Raw genomic sequence first — 21,415 nt, 5'->3', positions numbered from 1 at the left:
GGGGTCCCAGGAGGGGGCAGTCAGGGGACAAGGAGCGGGGTGGGGGGCTGAGAGTTCTGGGGGGGAGCTGTCAGGGGGCAGGAGTGGGGAGAGGGATCGGAGCAGTCAGGGGACAGGGAGCAGAGGGGTTTAGATGGGTTGGGAGTTCTGGGGGGGGGCTGTCAGGGGGTGGGGAGTGGTTGGATGGGGCGTGGGAGTCCCAGGGGTCTGTCTGGGGGTGGGGGTGTGGATAAGGGTTGGGGCAGTCAGGGGACAAGAGGCAGGGAGGCTTAGATAGAGAGTGGAGTCCTGGGGGGCAGTTAGGGGCAGGGGTCCCAGGAGGGGGCAGTCAGGGGACAAGGAACGGGGGGAGGGTTGGGGGTTCTGGGGGGGCGGGAAGTGGGAGGGGCAGGGGCGGGGCTAGAGCGGGGCTCCTCCCATCCTCTTTTTTGCTTGCTGAAATATGGTAACCCTAGGGATGTGCCTTTTGCCAGCCCCATTAAAGTGTTTCCAAATTTGGCTAAGTCATCAGCCTTTGAAAATTTTCACTATGCACCTGCTCAGAGACACTTGTTAAGAGTTTGGCAGCTAAACTCCCCAGAGATTCTGTCTGTAGTGAATGTTTTCAAACCCAGGGCTGCAGGAAGTGAGCAGGAATTTCCCTATAATTCCTCTTTATGGCTGCTGCAGGCCACTGTGGCACTGGGCAGCAGGACTCAAGGCAGGGAGACGGTCTCTCCAGTGCTCACAATCAAGATGGCTCTGTCCCCTTCTAGTGGGGGCTGGGCCACATGTAGAGATTGATGAACCTGCTACAGTCACTGCTGAAGAGCCACCCAGGGGTGCAGCATTTCAAGTGGCAGCCTGTACACGGAATTGAGATTGTGATAGAGCACAGAATGTGGCAGGTGGTTTCCAGATGTAACACTGCACCATGGAGTGCGTTGTCAGCAACAAATGAAGGAGGCCCTGCACCCCAAATGTTATTACATTTGTCTGGTGCTTTTTAAGATGGCCACTACTGGCCTCACATTTTCCACCCTTCTCTCCTCACTTTCCATTTCTGCCTTCTGGACCCACTATAGTTGATACGGTATAAATTTTTAACATTAACAAAATTGGACTGATTTTCATTATGTTTTAGGTCTATTTTATATTGTACCGTGAATATTTTGGCTGGGAGGGTTGGATTAGCATTAAAATTGTAATTAACTATTCATGATTACGATTATTACTCATGCAGTGTACAATGATCTTAAGTCTTACCGTCATATGGCTGCACATGTGCTTTAGAGCTTTTGAGTAGCCTCAGGTATGCTATTACTTTACATTTAAATTCTTCTGCATCACTTGTCTTTACAAAATTGCACATGAAAACTATTTTTTAAAGAAATGTAACCATATAAATGCTGACGAAAGATGCAATGAGCTATTTCAACTCCATGTATATTTAAGAAACAAAACTATGTAATCAGATCCATAACAGATGCTATTTAAAGCAGTTAGTAAAAGCGATAGTTCCAGTTACAAAAGGCAGTTTTTAATCCAAGCCTTTTCAAGACGTTTCCAATAAGAGAGCTCTTGAATAACTAAGTCCTTGATTCAGTCAGGTACTTAAGCATGGGCTTAATTTTAAACAGATGAGTAGTCCCACCGGAATCAAGACTACTCACATGCTTATGTTGCACATGTAGGGTGTCAGGCATCCAGTTTTCAACCCAAAAGGGACCCTGCGGGCTCCGGTCGGCACCACCGACCGGGCTGTTAAAAGTCTGGTCAGCAGCGCAGCGGGGGCCCGGGGCTAAGGCAGATTCCCTGCCTGTCCTAGCTCCCCACAGCATCCAGAAGCGGTCGTCAGGTCCCTGCAGCCCCTAGAAACATGGGCGGCCAGGGAGGCTCCGCGCTGCTCCGGCCCTGAGGACGGCTCCACAGCTCCCATTGTCCAGGAACCACGAGCAATGGGAGCTGCAGGAGTGGCGCCTGTGGGCACGAAAGCAGTGCATGGAGCCTCCCTGGCCACCCATGAGTGTAGAGCAGGGGTTGGCAGCCTTTCAGAAGTGGTGTGCCGAGTCTTCATTTATTCACGCTAATTTAAGGTTTCACATGCCAGTAATACATTTTAACATTTTTAGAAGGTCTCTTTATATAAGTCTATTATATATAACTAAACTATTGTTGTATATAAAGTAAATAAGGTGTTTTAAATGTTTAAGAAGCTTCATTTAAAAATAAATTAAAATGCAGAGCCCCTCCGGACCAGTGGCCAGGACCCGGGCAGTGTGAGTGCCACTGAAAATCAGCTCGTGTGCTGCCTTTGGCACACATGCCATAGGTTGCCTACCCCTGGTCTAAAGGCTGCAGGGACATGGTGGCCGCTTCCCAGGAGCCACGGTAAGCGCCAATGGGATCCCGCAGATTGTCTTGCAAGATTTATCAATGAAATTTCTCAAACTTGCAGTAATACTCATCAGGAAGCCGGACCTATTTTGGATGCAGTGTTAGACAATGTTTTGTTAAGAATATCACAGCTACGTGACTTGTGAGCATCACTGCAACAAGGATTATAATGTTTTGTTTTTTATTGTAGAGTCATATCCTGATTCCCGTCTCTGGCTTTAGAGGGTTTTGACTAAAGCAGAAGCAATGTGGTTCTGGTGCAGGGGTAGTGAAAAGGATAGGGAAGGAAACCGGAAGCTAAAGAGCACAACTTTGTGGTGGACTCAAGTAGCAACGTCTTACAAATTATGTCAAAGCTATGGTGGAAGCCCGGCTCACAGGAAATAGTTGGGGGAGGGGAGCCTAGTTATGTAGAATCCTCTGATGATACTGCAACAGCTGCCATAGTAGTTAGTTGACTCAGAGAGAGGCCACTTGAAATGGAATTTAAGAAGAGGGTCTAGCATGCAAAACATTGCAGAGTGGGTGGTGACTTCTGGTCTCAACAACGTCTTATCTGAAAAAACTTTCATTGATTTCAATGGCTTTGAATGAGGCCCAAAGTATGTACTTAAATCTATCCCTATTCACACAAGCATGCACTTAAGTGCTTTGCTGAATCTGGCTTTACTGATGAATCAGTATCTGAGGCTATGTCTACACTACAAATTACTTTGGTATAATTTATGTCGCTCAGGGGTGTGAATAAGCCACCCTTGTGAGCAACATAAGTTATACCAACGTAAGCTCCAGTGTAGACAGCTCTCCCGCTGAAATAGCTACTGCCTCTTGCAGAGGCAAGAGTTATTAAGCCGATGGGAGAGCTCACGTCTGTCAGCTTAGAGCGTCTTCACAAGAAGTGCTACAGTGGTGCAACTGCATCGGTGCAGCTGTGGTGCTGTAAATGATGTAGTGTAGACATAGTCTTAGAATCTCCGGAGGCACTCAGCATCATGCAGGATTAGGCTCCCATGATCATGAACTGATATAGACTATGCCTGAATCTGCCCTGTGAGTTTATAAAGAAAACCGCACCATATCTAGTAGGCTTAGATTCTTGTTACAGTGAAAGAATGTGTCACCAACTATGTACCACTTAGTGAGAAAAATGTTTTGGGGATTTCAATGAAGATCAAAGGTTTTGTACCTCTAGAACTTGCTGAATCATTCTTAAGTGAGGCCATGTCATAACTATAAAGGGAAGGGTAACAGCTCTCCTGTGTACAGTACTATAAAATCCCTCCTGGCCAGAGACTCCAAAATCCTTTTACCTGTAAAGGGTTAAGAAGCTCAGGTAACCTGGCTGACACCTGACCTAAAGGACCAATAAGGGGACAAGATACTTTCAAATCTTGGTTGGGGGAAGGCTTTTGTTTGTGCTCTTTGTTTTGGGGGTTGTTTGCTCTTGGGACTGAGAGGGACCAGACATCAATCCAGGCTCTCCAAATGTTTCTGAACAAGTCTCTCATATTTCAAACTTGTAAGTAAACAGCCAGGCAAGGCGTGTTAGTTTTTATATTTGTTTTCTCAACTTGTAAATGTACCTTTTTGCTAGAGTGTTTATCTCTGTTTGCTGTAACTTTGAACCTAAGGCTAGAGGGGATTCCTCTGGGCTCTTTAAGTTTGATTACTCTGTAAAGTTATTTTCCCTCCTGATTTTACAGAGATGATTTTTACCTTTTTCTTTAATTAAAAGCCTTCTTTTTAAGAACCTGATTGATTTTTTCCTTGTTTTCAGATCCAAGGGGGTTGGATCTTGATCCACCAGGAGTTGGTGGGAGAAAGGAGGGGGATGGTTAATTTCTCCTTGTTTTAAGATCCCAGGGGTTTGGATCTATATTCACCAGGGAATTGGTGAAGAGTCTCTCAAGGCTACCCAGGGAAGGGAATTAGCATTTTGGGAGTGGTGGCAGCGGACCAGATCTAAGCTGGTAGTTAAGCTTAGAAGTTTTCATGCAGGCCCCCACATTTGTACCCTAAAGTTCAAAGTGGGGAAGCAGCCTTGACAGGCCAAAACACTTGAAATACTTTAAGGATTTTCCTCTTTCCAAAATTTCTTATTTTCCAGATTATACAATTTTCTTGATAATGTTTCATGGACTGTAGCTGCTATCATATGCGATACCATGGCTGAATTTCTTACTGGTCAAAAATTATTATTTATCTTTTTGTGGCTGTTCCTCTCTCTCCCTCTCCTCTCGGTTGAGCTTATTATGGAAGACTATCTTTAAAACAGGACACCCAAATAATAAAAAGGAAATTTTTTTGTATAAAAAAAAAAGATTCCTACTGTTTAGATCATGAACTGAGGTTTTTTTAAATTTTAGCAATGCTAAAGAGATCCTAGACTCAAACAGGATCATTATCATTTCACAATAAATTTTCAAGTGGAAAACCACTTGACTATTAATAAATAATGGACAGGAATCTCTGCCTTCTCTTTTAGCATATTTTGTTCTGAGAAACAATGCCAAATGAACTTTCATGATATCACCTAGTACAAAACTCTTACAACAAGTGCTTTAATTTCAAGCTCTGGTAAGAATCAATATTTTGAATTCAAGTCAGTGAAGTGGCAGTGGCACAACCACATAATTATAAATAACTCTGCTTTGTCTTCTTCATAAAAGCAATTCAAATAACACTTAAATCAATTGAAAGGATGGTATAGTTTGAGAACGAAGAAAAAGTAACTACATACTGGATTTAAGTAATAAAAAGAAACCTCTTTGCATAGTTACGTTCTTAGGCCCCAGCCCTGAGTCTTATGCACAGGCTTAAAGTGCTCGTAGTGCATATCGTTAAGCACGTGCTTAAGTCCTTGCAGAGTCAGGGCCTTAGGGCCTGCTACTGTAAACTCTTACTACTTGGTGTAGCACTTATGAATTTTCAACTGGGAAGTATTCATGGTAATAGGGCTACGCCCAGTAGTAAGTATTTGAAGAATAGGATATTTAAGGTCCTGTAGCAATGTTAACTCTTATCATTTTTATTGCATGTCTCATGATATTTAGTGCGTTTCTTTAAGCTCAAGTTCCTGGAGTCATGTGCTCAGGTAAGAATCTTAGTTTTCTTTAAAAAAGCTTTTTGGCCAGTGTGGTTGCAGAGAAAAGCTTGAGAATGTGACTGAAATAACACATTAAAGGTTCAAACACCAGAATAGATATATTTATATTTTAAATCCCATGACTTTTCAGCCAACTGCATGAGGGGGAGGCTGACTCAATTTTTGAATAGTAGGGGATAGAAGTGATGCTGTAGTATAATCAGCAATCCATTCCATGGTTGCCTAATCTGGGCCAAGAGTAAGACAAACTCTGGGTGAGATCCTCATCCCTCAGCCCCCAACTCCAGCCCCTTTATTCCAGTTCAAAGAGCCAGAGTGCTGTAAAAGGGCTGCAGAAGGTCTGGATGAGGTGGAGAAGAATTTCACCTAGTGCAGACACAGCAGAAACCAACTGTAAGGCTAGCATACAAGGACAGCGTGTGAGAAAGCAGCACTCTGGAACCCCCGTATTTACCACTGAGCTAGGATTATGATATATTTTGTACAAAGTATGCCTTGTGAGGCATCATTTTAAAAGTTTTGATCTGCTGAACATTAATATCCTGTTGGATTGTTATGTACAATCATTATATGTAAGGTTATGAAGTATTTCTGTATGTGTTACTGAAATATGTTGTGCGGTTGGGAACACCCACAACCAGCATTTCAAGTACAACAATGGAGTAGCCAGAAAGCCTTAATGGCTCCTCAACCCCCACCAAGAAAAGAATCCACTATCCCAGAGACTTTTCAGAGAGACCATGTAGATTATGGAGACTGCTTGACCAATGGGGACTGCCTGATCCCCACATCACAGCAAAGATCTTTCCAGCAAGCTGGAAGAAAATATAGAAGAGAGGAAGTGACATCATTACTTGGCCTCTTCCACCCCCTCTCCCATTCAATACCTGGAGAGATGTCTGGAGGAAAAAGACCTTGAACTGGGGGAGGGAGGTCCCAGGCTCGAAAAGAGTCCAAGCCTGTGTATTGAGGATCTGTAACCTGCTTGTACTATCCGTCAGGGTGAGGTACTAATTGATTCAAATCCTGTTGAGTTTGTAGAACTTAGACTATGATTTTATTTTAATTCTTAAGTAACCAACTTTGATCTCTACGCTTGATATTTATAATCACTTAAAATCTATCTTTTTGGAGTTAATAAATCTGTTTTATTTTTACCTAAAACAGTGTGTTTTGGTTGAACTACTTGAGAAATCTCAGCTCAGGTTACAAAGGCTAGAGTGTGTCCTCTCCACATCGAGGGAGAGGCAGATTAGATAATGAATTTACACCGGCCAGGCTTCTGACCAGTGCAATATGATACAGTTCTGGGGGGCAAGACTGGGGAGCGGGGAAGTAGGGGGGAATTGGCAGGAGCCTCCCTATTGATTTTTCATGAGTGGCTGGGAGATCATTCATGTGTAACACAGTGAGGTATGTTCCTCCCTGTGGATGGCTGTGTAAGTGCAGTATCTGCCAGAGGATTGTAGTATGCCAACCGTGTCAGTGTGAGAGGCAGCCCGGGTTGGTGGGACAGAAGGTTCAGAGGTCCCACAGTCCAGGTTACACCCCAGAGACAAACTGGGGGTGAGGGGGGAGTGTGATGGGGCAGGACTAAAGGAGGGAGGGGCACATTGGGGTATGGCCACAGCATACAGCACTGGAAGGCTGCTGTAATTTACAGGCCCCCAGGGCTGTTTTAAATTAAACCAGGGCCTCTCCAGCCCCTGGAGCAGGTGGGGACTGGGAAGGCACCAAGAGGCTTAAAGTCACCCTAGCCCCAATGCTGTGCTTTCTAAAGACTCCATGAGGCTGAAATCATTCGGACTCCAGGCAGATTTAAGAATCTGCCCCATGGATCTTCTTGCAGCGTCAGAATCTAGTTCTGCAAATATTACTCAAAGCAAAATGTTGGTAAACACATAACATAATATTGTTGCTATGGACAACTATGTAAAGCATTTTAAAACCCATTGACAAATGCTACAAACCAATCTGTAGGATAACAGAGGAAAAGGCCAGATTTACACATTATTTTGTTTACCAAATACTTAGAATTTGTGTCAAAATGGAAATCAATTACATCTTGATTGCAATTATTAATTGTGTAATTAATCAAATATAAAAATAGAAGAATGGCCATACTAGGTCAGACCCATGGTCCATCTAGCCCAGTATCCTGTCTTCCAACAGTGGCCAATGCCAGGTGCTTCAGAGGGAATGAACGGAACAGGGAATCATCAAGTGCTCCATCCCCTGTCGCTCATTCCCAGCTTCTGGCAAACAGGCTGGGGACACCGACATTATTCTCAAGGTTCCATTGTGTATGTAAACAAGGCTGTTTCTGAAACACATTGAGAAAACAGCATGGAGGGAAAATACTGCCTTTTGAGTCCACATTTGTAGGACCACCTTATTTGACCTTAGTGAAACATCTTATTGCCATGACAGAACCATTAATTTCCTCATCATACACCTCTAAATTGTAAAACCAAAGGACATTTCAGTGCAGAAATAAAAGTTACATAAAACAAAGTAAACACCACCTTTAAAATATACATTTTAGCAAACTTTTAGACTCTCTGGGCCTGTTTACACAAGGACACTGAGGAAAATTAATCCAAATAAAGGTTAATTAAAAGTCAGTTAGTTAAACTGCCTAAAAGAGGCCTTAATTTGGTTACAGTGAATTAAGATAAACCAAATTAAGGTAATTTTAATTCCGAATTAGAGTATCCACACAGGAGTTTAATGAAATTTAACTAATCCTCTTTTAATTCAAACCTTCAGTTAATTCAGATTAACTCTCCTGAATGTCCCCAGGTAGACAAGTTGTGTGCTGTTTAACAATAGAATAATTCATATTTAAGTAAACCTACTGTGCTCTAGTTATCACAGATTTGCGTTAGACAAATCAATACATACACTGTTTATCTTTGGAGCAAAATGAATGATTTTGGAAAGTTCTGTTACAAAAGTGCCTTAAGGCAGATGGCGATGTAAGGATCTTAATACTGTAATATTCATTTGAAAGATAGGTCTATTCCTCATATTATGAGTTGGGTGAAATCTAGTTATGAGTTGAGTTAAAACCCCAATGAGACTGATAATTGAAAGGTAAGTTCACACCTAACATAACTTTAAGCACAGATCCCACCTAAGACAGAGGGGTGCATGTGGGTAGACAGATCATACAAAAACTGACATCAGACAAGAACAGAGAAAGAGGGAGAGGCAAGAAAGCCAAGCAAGAGTCTGTAAGCATTGTGTGACCCTGGACAAAGCTAGAGAGCGTGCTTTCGGGTCTGGTGTTGGCTAAAAAGGCTTGGGGGCTGTAAGCTAAGAAACTGCTCCTTTTGTTCTGGGTTCTTTCTGAATTCAGAGACACAGGACTTTGCACATTTCTTGGTAATAAACAAGATTGCATCAAAAAAAATACCAGACTCCATCAGTTTCTGTTTCCAACTGGAACATCCCCAGCGCCCCAAACTCTGCCTAGCTGCTCGAGTCAAAAAGGAGTAACACTGGTGTCAGGAGCGGGAACCAGTTTCTAAGAAGAGAGATTGTGTCCCAGTGTTCCTGCTGAACTAAGATGGAACAAATAATGGAGGCATTTGCAGAATGCAAAACCGGCCAGTGGGATTTAAAACAAAACCTAAAATAGGAGCTGGAGGCTTCACAAAAGAATTTTTAAAAAATACACAAATGTTTCAGAAAAAGAACAAAAGCAACATCTGCAGGATTCCCAGAAAGGGATGAGGACTGCCTTACAGGCAGAGGTCAAATCTCTGTTGGAGCAGCAACTACAAAATGTCCAGACAGGTTGGGAAGCCCAGCTGCATAGCTCCCAAGCTGAAATGGCAAGATAGAGGAGGCCAGCAACCTGACTGCCATAGACCTGAAGTTTTTCCATGAAATAGTGGAGACCAGGCAGGCTGTAGCCAGCTTGGAACTCAATAACAGAGATGAGCTGCAGCAAGGACACAAGGAGCTCAAAATTCAGTTCAAGAAGGAAAGGTCACAGATCACAGTGTAAGGGCAGCCAGAGCACTTGGGTAAGACCAGACATTTCCAACAGTTTTCTAACATCTTTGTAACCCACAGAGGCCTAGAAGGAAGAGGTTGGGTTGTCCCAGCTCAAATAATGCAAAAGCCTTTCTTTGAGGGGAAAAGACTTTCTGGGAGGCTTATTTGGATCAATTCAACATTATAGTTCAAATGAGTGGCTAGAAAGAGGGACAGAAAGGGGTTTCTAGCAGGCAACTTAGCTGGCCCAGCTCTGATGGTGCTGCAGAACTTACCCCCAGAAAAGAGACAGAGTTATCCAGACCTGGTACAAGCCCTTGACATGTGATTTGGAGTTGGCCAATCTAAGTAGGCCAAGGCATGGAGAGGGAAAGAAGAAACCCCATCTGAACTGAACTGAGGACCTGCAGAGGCTTATGTTCCCAGCATACACAGACACCACTGAGGCCTTCCTGGATAGATTGGCTATGGACCAATTTATAGATGATCAGCTTGACTTGAACTTGCAGATCAAGACCAGTGAAAGGAGGCCAGAGACAAAATTTGCCACGGAACTTGAATCTTTCCTTGCAGCAGTGCACCAGAAGAGGAAGCAGCTGCTAGTGATAGGTTTTGGTTTATGCAATGTCCCCAGCCACATTAGAGAGGCTAATGGAAAGGGTATTACATGGCATTTCCCTCTCAACCTGTCTGTTATACCTAGATGATATCCTAGTGCATGCTAAAACATTTGCGCTAGAACCAAAACATTTACAAATGGTCAGTGATAAACTGAAGGCAGCCAACTTGAAACTGAACCCAAAGAAATCTGAGTTGTTTCAAAAAGAGGTAACGTACCTTGGGCTCACAATTAGTGAGGAGGGAATTTCCACTGACAAAAAGAAAATGGAGGCTGTACAGAGCTGGCCCACTTCCTAGACACTCACATATGTGCGGAGTTTTATAGGACTCAGAAGGTTTGTTTGTGGGTTTGCACAGGTTGCGAGAAAGGGAAATCACTTCAGTGGTTAGCAGAGTGTGATGTAGAATTTTCAGAGTTAAAAAAGGCTCTGGTGACTGCTCCTGTCTTGGCCTAACTTTGTTTCAAAACCCCCTTTTCATATTGGTCACAGATGCTATCGCTTATACTCTGGAGACAGTACTGACACAGGAACACAAGGGACTTGAGAGGCTGGTTGCTTATTACAGCAAAAGTCCAAGTTCTCCTCAGCTAAATTATTGCACCACCCAAAAGGAACTTGTAGCAGTGGTTAAATCTGTAGAACATTTTCATCGGTATTTGTATGGGAGGAAGTTTGTGGTCAGGACAGACCATGCTTCCCTGCAATGGCTCTTTAGATACAAGAATCCTGAGGGACAGCTTGCCAGATGGTTGGAGAAACTGCAGTGCTATGATTTCCCAATCACACATAAGCCTGGCCATAAGCATGATATTGCTGATACTTTGTCCAGACAACTCTGTTGGGAGTCTAATTGCAAACCCTGCCCCAAACAGAAGAGCAAAGAATTAGTTGCTCAAGGGAATGGGGGTGGCTCACTTCCTCTAATTCACAGAAGTGCCCATGTTCCTGGTTCATCAACTGGAATGATGGGAATGGGGTTGCAGGAATGGACCCTGGAACAAGTCAAAACTTCCCAGAGAGAGGATCCTGATATCAGTGTGTGACTGGAAAATCAATTTGCATATGCAGCCACCGTGAAACACAGTCCCCCTCCCCCCCATAACACCACCCTAAAGGCTTTCTGGTCAAAGTGGGAAAGCTTAGAGTTTAAAGAGGAAATATTGTATAGGAGTGGGGAGAAACCAGCAGGTAATGGATCCAGATACCAGCTGGTTGTACCAGATGCATTGAAAAAGAAGTTTTGAGGTTACATCATGAGTTTAAAACTACTGGACATTTTTGGGACTGCAAAAACCTTAGCTAACCTAAAGGAGAATTGCTATTGGGTAAAATTCAGGCAGGATGTGGGAAATTGATACAGGAAATGTGATGCTTGCATTACAAAGAGCCATGTATGATGGTATCAGGGGGACAGAATTTCAGCTTGGCTGCCCCCTGAATCTGAGCATGAGGTCCCTTTAAAACTGGGAGGTTCCCTTTGCGGCATTATCTTGTGGGGGGCACCAATGGAGTGTGCTGCCATTGATGTTCTTGGGACTTGGCTAAGACAGAGGCTGGCAATCAGTATTTCCTGGTGGTTCTGGACTACTTTTCAAAATGACCTGAGGCTAACACACTTATAAGAAATCAAGATGCTGGGACAGTAGCAGAGGTCTTAGTAAATGAATTCTTCAACAGATTTGGAGTCCCAGCTGAGTTACACAAAGATCAAAGGAGAAAATCAGAATCCAAAGTATTCTAACACATTTGTGAGATTCTAGGGATTGCAGAGCTCCCATCACCTCCCCCACGGGACGGTGAAAAGGTTCAATAGGACTCTAGGGGTTCCTTTGTAGAACAGTGTCAAAGGGACTGGGACCAGCATATCCCATTCCTTTTGATGGCTTATAGGTCAGCAGTCAGTGAGAGTACAAAGGGTATCCCAGCACTTTTCACATCTGGGCATGAGCTAAGGGGTCCCAGCAAACCTTTTATATAGAGTCCCTGAAGAGGAACAAAGGCTGTGTAGAAACCCTACAATCCAACACTGAAAATGTTCACACTTTTGCTAGGGGAAATGTTAGGATAGCCTCTGACAACTTTGACAAGGCACCTCCTTCGTCTCGCCAGATTTTAGTGCTTCCCCCTCTGGCGATGGTGGGCCTAGGGTAATCAGCTCCTTCCCCCTTCTGTGCTCCCTTGGTTGTACTTTAAGGGTAGGCCTGAAGGTTGGCCTAAGGGTTGATCTTCCACCAAACAAGAGAGGCTGCAACCTGGCACACTGAAGATACACGTGTGCCAGGGTCTCCATCATACCGCAGAAAGGGCAGGCTTTGGGGAAGGGGGTGAACTGTGCCAGGTACACTCCTGTGCTCACGGTTCCATGGATATCCTGGCTGATATCCAGCCAGCTGATATCCCCGGCAGGCCGCGGAACTAGGGTATAATACAAGCTGGCCCACCAGGGTACCCCATCCTCCACACTTGGTAATAGGCACTGCCACTTGGTGTCTGGGTGGGACGCAAAGGTGGGAAAATGAAGTGTGTGGCACACAAGTGTGTACAATTGATCTCTTAGTGAGGTTCGGAAATAAACCATCTGCAGAGCAGTTGGCTTGGAGTACGAGGAGGAGGGGGCGGGGAGGGCTCACGGGGCAGGGGCCCAATGGAAAGGTCTGGAGGACCTGGGGTGAGGGGTGGGCAGGGAGCGCCCTCTTGCAAGACCCGCTCAAGGTAGACTTGAGAAGCAGGCAGTAAGGCAGCCTCAACCTCATGAAGTACGCATCGAGGGGTCCGAAGGGCAGGACCGGCTCTAGGCACCAGCAAAGCAAGCACGTGTTTGGGGCGGCACATTTCCAGGGGCGGCATTCTGGCCATCCTTTTTTTTCGGGGCAGTTGTGCTCTCAGAGCTGCGCCACTTAGATGGGGCGAGGGCACCACGCCCCCGGCTGCAGTGGGAAGGGGAAGCCCCAACCCCGGATGCTGAGCTGCCAGGGCCCAGCCGCTACCTGGGGAGGAGAAGGTGAGTCCTCCCGGGGAGCCGGGGCTGTGCTGCCTCATCTGCACACTGGCTATTGCACTGCCTTGTGCCACCCCTTATATTGGAACTTCTCTGCGCTGCCGGGCGGGGGAGGGGGTAAAGCCCCTGCAGGTACTGGAAGAAGGTGACATCACTCCCTCTGCTTCCAGCGCCACCTGTGAGCCCCAGCCCCACCTGAGCTTGGGGCGGCAAATTTTTTGCGTGGGGCGGCAAAAAACCTAGCACTGGCCCTGCCAAAGGATGGAGAGCCCCATGCGCCAACCTAGCGCCAGGGGATTCATTCAGTCCCCCCAAGTCGTAGTCTAGGAGGTCTCTGATCCTGGTGGCTTCTGCCAGGACCAACCTCTGATGCACCAAGGGGGACTCCACCATGTGCACACGGAACTGAGGATTGTGCAGCAGGGGCTACGTGAGGATATCTACCCCCTCGGTGGCCACCATGGACCTGGTCGCTGAAACCCTGTACGGTACTGATCCAAATCAATGAAGTGGTGTACAGGATATAGTTGGGTCCCAGGACTAAACCCAGTTATCCATAAGAGCCATGTACGATGGTATCAGGGGGACAGAATTTCAGCTTGGCTGCCCCCTGAATCTGAGCATGTAGCTGTGGAAGTTGAAGCTGGAAGAGTTATTATAGAGGTGAATCCCCCAATCAAACAAAGTGGGCAGGGTTTGCCTCAACCAGCAAATTCCACAGAAACAACAGGCATTTCTCAGGGCAGGGGCTGATTGAAAAGAAACCCGGGAATCATAATACTCAAAAACCAGTGGGAGAACACTTTAACCTGTCTGGTCATTCAATGACAGACCTGCGGGTGGCTATATTACAACAGAAAAACTTCAAAAACAGACTCCAACGAGAGACTGCTGAGCTGGAATTGATATGCAAACTAGACACAATCAACTCAGGATTAAATAAGGACTGGGAATGGCTGAGCCATTACAAACATTGAATCTATCTCCCCTTGTAAGTATTCTCATACTTCTTATCAAACTGTACTGGGCTATCTTGATTATCACTTCAAAAGTTTTTTTTCTCTTACTTAATTGGCCTCTCAGAGTTGGTAAGACAACTCCCACCTGTTTATGCTCTCTGTATGTGTGTGTATATATATCTCCTCAATATATGTTCCATTCTATATGCATCCGAAGAAGTGGGCTGTAGTCCACGAAAGCTTATGCTCTAATAAATGTGTTAGTCTCTAAGGTGCCACAAGTACTCCTGTTCTTTTTTTAAAGAGATTTGGGTGGGAATAAAATTCTTTTATATTGATGATGTAAAACTATCCAGCTGAAAAGATGTTGTACATATGTAAATAGCTAACCATTTATCATTTGTTGAATTATTTCTTTTCTCTTTTTTGTTTTGGCATGGGTTGTTAGGTGTCTTCATTTTAGATCTCATCAGGACAATGAGTGAAGCTGAGGTGGCGGGGAAGGGTGTTGTTATGAGCTGGGTGAAATTTAGTTACGGGTTGAATTAAAACCCCATTGAAACTGATAGGTGTGAAGTCACCCTTCAGTTAACATAGCTGTAAGCATAAGCCCTCAACTAAAATAGAGTTGTGTGTGTGTACATGTAAAAGAGAGCGAGACCGAAACAGAGACAGAACACACCCACTCAGGAGCATTTGGCTGATTATTGTTTTGGGTAGACGTGTGTGGGAAGAGAGATCACACAGGAACTGAGAACAGACAAGGAGAGAGGAAAAGGGAAAGGCAGTAAAGCCAAGCAGGATATTGTAAGCACAGTGCGATCCTCGACAAAGCTAGAGAAAGTTTTTGGGGTTGGTGTTGGCTAACGAGGCTTGGGACTGTAAGCTAAGAAGCTGCTCTTTTTGTTCTTGGTTCCTTCTACGTTCATAGACACAGGACTTTGTACCTTCCTGGTAATTAACAAGACTGCATCAAAGAAAATACCAGAATTAATCAATTTCTGCTTCCAACTGGAACACCCCAGTACCCCAAACTTTGGCCAGCCACTCATGTTGAAAAACGGCAACACTCAATTGTGTTCTGGTTTGCAACAAAGAGAATTTCTCAACCAACCATTCATGTTTTATGTTCTCTCTAGGCATTAAAATCTTGCAGAGCTTTATAAGTATCTGTCACTTTTCTGCATTGTCTGCCATCTCTTCCTGAATTCTGAGCATCTGACCATCCAATCCTGAAGGCTTCTCTGAATTGCTTTAATTGCAGGTGTGTGGTGCAGTAAGGTTTGGCTTTATAACACAAATTTCCCCTTGAAAAAAATATCTCTGTTCCTGCCACATTCTCCACATTCTCTTTGCAAACACTAATGCAATAGGAAGTTGTGTTTCCCTTCAGTATCTAACTAATCTATCACCAGCCATATCTCCTCAAAGGAGCCTGTTGCCTACCTGGTTTACGCTGAATAGAGTGGGTTTTTCCCCCCATTTTCCTTCATTCTCCCTCCATTATCCTAATTTCATTTTCTGCCTTTGTTTGTCCATAACCAGCTTATAAGCAGCAGCTGCAGTATATGGATATTGGCTATATGGAACAACTAATATGAGAAAGAGTTTACAGGATTGAAATCCTAGGTTTCATAAAATTTCTGGTCTGATCAAGATTACTTGACAAACAGGCACAGTTCTTTAAACTGTCCTTCCTACCTTCTGAAACTTGGCAGCCTTTTTTGATAAGGAAACAAGAATACACTAAATGACTTTGGGGACCCCATTTTGTTCATTCTAGCGCTTTTCTTCCCTCCTATAGAAAGCAAGTATTTACATTACGTCATTTAAGGCAGATGTATTATTGCTCTCTACTTGGTTGCCTTTTGATACTATTTAAAAGGAGTCACTTAAAACGGTAGTTATTTATTAATTTAAACTTAGAGTGGGATGATCCTCTTATTGTGGCACTTGCCATTTACATTAAGTACAATAAATGTTTGCTCCCAAACAGCTTGTTTTTCCTATTTTAGTTTAAACAAGTAATACAATCAGTTGATGCTATCCTAATCATTCCCCTCATTTATTCGCAGGTGGTAAAATGAAGTGTCCAAGTTTCATGTCCTTGGAGCCACCTTTCAAAGGGCTTCAAGGAACAGGTGCTTCAGGACATGAGGAAAGACCTCAAGGAATGAAAGACTTACAATTCATCCTGTGACTTAAACAAAACCAATCAGATAAATTGCTATTTTAAAAATAATGTATTTAGCGTCAAAGATCTGTGAGAAGATGTATGTTCTGAGCTAAGATTCATTAGGACATTCCAAGTATAATTGTCTTTGCTTGAGAAAAGAAAGAAAAACAACACTATGCTAATCTGGACACCAATTCTTTGGTGGGGTCAACTTTGCTTCAGTTGAAGTCAACGGGAGCTGGATTGGGCCTTTCGAAGGGTTTATTTTCACTACTGGGGTAAGTTGATCTAAGTTAAACTACTCCAGCTACGTGAAGAATGTAGCAGGAATCGACGTAGCTTAGGTCGACTTACTCTGGTGTCTTCACGGTGCTGAGTTGACGGGAGATGCTCGCCGGTTGACTTCCCTTACTCTTCTCGGAGAGCTGAAGTACCAGGGTTGACCAGTGAGCGCTCTGCCATCAATTTAGTGGATCTTCACTAGCCCCACTAAATCGATTCCTGCTGCATCGATTGCGGCAGTGTCGATCTCCCCACAGTGGAGACCAGCCCAAAGTGTCCTTCTACTCTACTCTGAAAAGTGGTTACATTCAGTAACCACTTTCTTGTATGATGTAATCAGAATCATGTCTGCTAACTCCTGTCACTATGTTTTTACTCATGTTAGCCCTGAAAAACCAACACAACTAGGACAAAGAGAAAGGAGTGGGGTTTTTTTGTTTGTTTCTTTTACACAAAGTGCCAGTTACACCTGTGCAAATCCACTGAAAGCACTGGGGTCACAGAGAATAATTTGAAGGTAGTGGGATTGCAGTGGGCTAGATTTGGGCCTCAGAACTTCTGTTTCCAGTGGTGATGTGTAAGAAGGAAAGAACCCACCTTGACTCTTAGATTCCAGACTAAGTTTACAGAGCTAGTAGTTACTGTTTTTCTTGTTACCTGAGCATATTTCACATGTATTGATATACAATAAATATACAACCCCATGACACCATTTCTACTGTCACCTTTCAAAGTAGGAATGCACTTCAAGTTTTCCTTAAGACTAAAGGGTCAATTTTCATCTCTGGGTGAGCTACAATGAAGGGAGAAAGCCTAAAGAGATGAAAGTCCAATGGTAGCTTTAAGTTATAAATTCCCTTTGAATTATGTAACTGCTTCCCAGCTTTATTTTCCTGAAAACGACAGGGAAAAACAAACAGTCTTATTAAACTTTCAGTAAAAGCATCCTTCATTCTTCTTCAGCCTGGTCCACATTCACCTGTATTCTTTGGCTGCTTTGCACTGCTCTGGAACGAAGCAATACAGCTAGTTGTTCCAGAGTATATGGCCCTTTGGTTTTTGTGCCTTTCATAAGAATCTGGCACAAAATTGCAAATTCCATCAAATCCTGGGCTCGTCTAGTAGTGCCCACCCTAAAATACCAACAAAAGTCAGCATTCTAAGGGTATGTCTTCACTACCAACGTTAACGTGGCTGTGTAGTCACGGTACCAGCGCTGGGAGAGAGCTCTCCCAGTGCTGTAAAAAAAACACCCCCATGAGGGGAGTAGCTCCCAACAGCTCCCAGCGCTGGTGCTGTCTACATTGCCCCTTTACAATGCTGAAACTTGCATCGCTCAGGTGGGTGTTTTTTCACACCCCTGAGCGAGAAAGTTTCAGTGCTGTAAAGTGGCAGTGTAGACAAGGCCTAAAAAATGTGCAAGTTGTCTGTGTAGGAAACTATAGCTGAGGTATACCACTAATGTCTACGCATGAATGATACTCACTGGAGGGCCTGGCTCACCAGAAGGTCCATCTTTCCCATCTTTCCCTGGTGATCCAGAGGGTCCTGAATTTGAATCAGGTTTTCCTGGAGCTCCGGGTAATCCTGGAGGGCCTGGTGGCCCAGGGAGACCCTTGAGAAATCAGAAATACTGTTAGAAAACATTGTTGTTTGTTTTCATCCCCCACCTTGGCCAGGTCCATGCAGCATTCTTAAAGAGAATTCATAAAACTCTATACCACTGAACTTGGGCAAACACTTCCCTTTCTTTTCATTAAGGGTCAATCCTGCTCCCATTGATCCCCCTCTCTCCCTGAGCAGGGTCACAGAAGGTCACTCTTCCCTTGCTCTGGGAGGTATGCCTCCAACATCACCTTTAATCTGCAACAACGGAAGATAGTTAAAAATGAAAACCTGCTGTGTTTACTTTGTGTAAGATACTCAGGGATACTCCAGTGATCAACATGGTCTTCATATCTAAGCAATTAGGTTAGATAAAAGCCAAGAGGACTTCTGCTATTAATTTCAGAGGGAGCAGTATTATTACTACTAGTTGTTTACCAATAGCACCAAGAAGTCCTAGTCATGGACATTGAATGCACGCATTCTAAAACAATATGCATTTCCTCACCTTTTGGGGGCGAAGCCAGACTTTGAGGCACCTGCTCCCCTACTTGGTGTAAACTTTGTTTGTGCCAATCAGAAACGAACACAAACAGGTATTGGGCCCTGTCCCCTATGACACTTCTATGATGTCATAGTTGGTACTTTATGGGCCTGCCTGCCATGTGCAGGCAGGGAGAGGAGAAAGAAAAACGAATTCTGTGTATCCCGTGTACACCTGTAACCGAGCCTGATCACCTCGAAGCGTCTCTCTCAGCTCACGTGTTTCAAACAGAGTGTCTACTTTTGCCGGTCGTTATGCGTTGGTTTGTATTTGTAAGTATCAGTTATTACTAAATGTTGCATCTTTGTTTATAAATATTGTTAGTAGAGATTTTAGTCATTGTGTGTTTTAAGTTTCATTAACTCTATTAGCTAATCAAACGCTGCACCCTTACCCCTTGTAATTATCCCCAATAAAACTTTAAATTGATGAATTTTAGTTGTGTGTGTGTGTGTGTGTGTAGTTTGCATCGTGACCCATACTCTCCTTGCATCCCTTACCAATATAGTCTATTGCCACGTGCAGCCTGGTAAATAACAGGCCTGCATTTTCTTTCGCCCCTGTGTGCCCGTGGCAATCCACATGGCATTCTCCACGGGGTCACAATGTTTGCAGCTAAATGGGCAGCCCCAGGCTCTCCTAAAGATGATAATGAGGAGAAGACAGAAAAGGTAGAGTCCATCACTACCTCCCCCTTCCCAAGTCCCTCTCAGAAAATTTTGCCACCCCCATATGAAGCTCCTAAAACTCCTGTGTATCCAGCTAAGCCAACAGCCCCAGAATTTACTGAATCTGAAACTGTAGCAGAAGCTTTGCCTATTGCGATAACTAAAACTAAAATAGATGCACAAACAGGCAACACCACGCAGGTTACTGAACTGCGAACACGTACTAAGGCCGAACTTAAAGAGTTTTTAAAGGAAACGCAACAAAAAGCCGATGAGGCACCAATGGTTCGGGTCGGGCGGCTAGCCTTAGAACACGGAGCAGAATTGGTGGACCGTGAGGAGGCTGGCATCTTAGCCAAAACAACCAATTGGGCACGAGGCTTCCCGGGTCATGCTTTATTAAATAATCGCATTTGGCCACTTACCACCCTGGCAGCTGCTGTTTTAGCAATGCAAGGCAGTTTTAAAGGATTGTATATCCCCCCGGGAGCCTTAGTTACTCCACACGATTTAATATGGGCAATCGCAGGAGCTTCCATAGCCCTGTGGGATCCACTACAAAACCCACTTAATTTAACTGTTCAACAGCAATTGGTGGCCACACCCTTTATACATGTTACTGATCCCACCCAAATTCCTGTCTCAGCAGAGGCAGTTGATTTAGCATTAGAAGCTGCCCCTGGAGCTGACACCGGTGCCATGCTGCACTTGCATGCGGCTGTTCGCAGATCCATCTTAACGTTATTTGAAGTAGTTAGTAAAATTAAGTTGTCACTGCCGCCCCCGCCTGTTGTCCTCCCAGTTGATTCACCACCAAAAGACCCTCCAAAGAGTCAGTTTAATCCCCAAAAATATCCTGAGCGAACTAAAGCTGAACGGGCACGATTTGGCTTCCTTCTTAACAAAGGAATCCCCAAAGAAGCCCTGCGTAAAATGTCAGACCAAGAGCAGCAAAATATAGCCGAACAGCTAGGCTGGAAAAATTTGGAGGACTATGTTAGGTCAAAAAACGAATAGACGCCGGATGCTGCCCGGCCCAAATTAAAGATCCCACCGATGAATGCCCATACGCCACCTTGTTAGTTAACGGTGACACCCCCACCTCCTTTTTATTAGTCACTGAAGCTCAAGTTAGCATTATTGAGCCCAACGTTCCCCACTGTCCTACTGGCTCCTTTATGTTTGTTCAAGGCCTCAATGCAGTACAAGAAAAACCCGTGGTTTGGGTTAAAATTGCCCACGAAAAATACGTAAGAAAAATAAAAGCCTTGTTAGGATCAAAAAAATCTGCTAGGTGTCTCAGATATTAAAAAATTTAAATTGCGTAATCAAATTCTGCAAGCCCTCCCTATAACCGTAGGCAATCATTCCCCCTATACCCTCGAAGTAGTTAACTCCCAGCCTTGGAAATTTTCCCCTATCCCCACAAAATCCGAAGGGCTTCCCCTTATTGAAGCTTTGCTCACTAAGCTTCTAGAAGAGAAAAAGATAGAAAGGATTACTGCATCCACCTTTCTGTCCGCGGGTTGGGGTATTCCCAAGCCCGGCGATCCCTCTAAATATCGCCTTGTCATTGATTATAGACAAGCTAACAGCTGTGTAAAGCCTATCGCATTTTCCAGCTCTGTCACCATTCCAGAAATACAGCGGCAACTAAGCGATGCAAGTAATCAGTGGGCATGTACTCTTGATTTAAAAGATATGTTTTACCAAATCCCACTCCAGGACACACAAGGAATCTTAAATTTTGCTTTTAAGGGCGTCCAATATAAATGGAAAGTCTGCCCACAGGGGTTCTGTAATTCACCTGCACTTGCATCGTCCCATCTCAATATCACATTACAAAAGGTAAAACCCCTACAGGATGTGTCCGTGTTAGCCTATGTAGATGACATTGTCATTTGTGGGCCCAATCCACAAGCAGTTCAAAGTACCACCCAAATGATAATAGATGCATTAGAAGCAGATGGGTGGCAAATTAACAAAACAAAGAGCCACCTGCAGGCTAGCCAGCAATTCTCATTCTTGGGACTCCATTTCACTCCCACCACTCACACACAAGCCCCAGCCAGC

General features: G+C 44.3%; 1 protein-coding gene across 2 annotated transcripts in view; it reads right to left on the bottom strand.

Annotated features, from left to right (window-relative positions):
• Positions 1-21,415, bottom strand: part of COL15A1 (collagen type XV alpha 1 chain) — a gene marked incomplete in the record, with an annotated part of 278,369 nt that overhangs the window by 94,225 nt on the left and 162,729 nt on the right. For both annotated transcript variants that reach the window (XM_034761429.1, XM_034761430.1), the window contains 1 exon segment: positions 18,012-18,140. In XM_034761429.1, the coding sequence (XP_034617320.1) occupies positions 18,012-18,140 (129 nt within the window).

The sequence above is a fragment of the Trachemys scripta genome, chromosome 2, assembly GCF_013100865.1.
Source record: "Trachemys scripta elegans isolate TJP31775 chromosome 2, CAS_Tse_1.0, whole genome shotgun sequence".
Classification (NCBI taxonomy): domain Eukaryota; kingdom Metazoa; phylum Chordata; order Testudines; family Emydidae; genus Trachemys; species Trachemys scripta.
The sequence above is the reverse complement of the archived record's forward strand: the minus strand, read 5'-3'. Positions and strand labels throughout refer to the sequence as shown.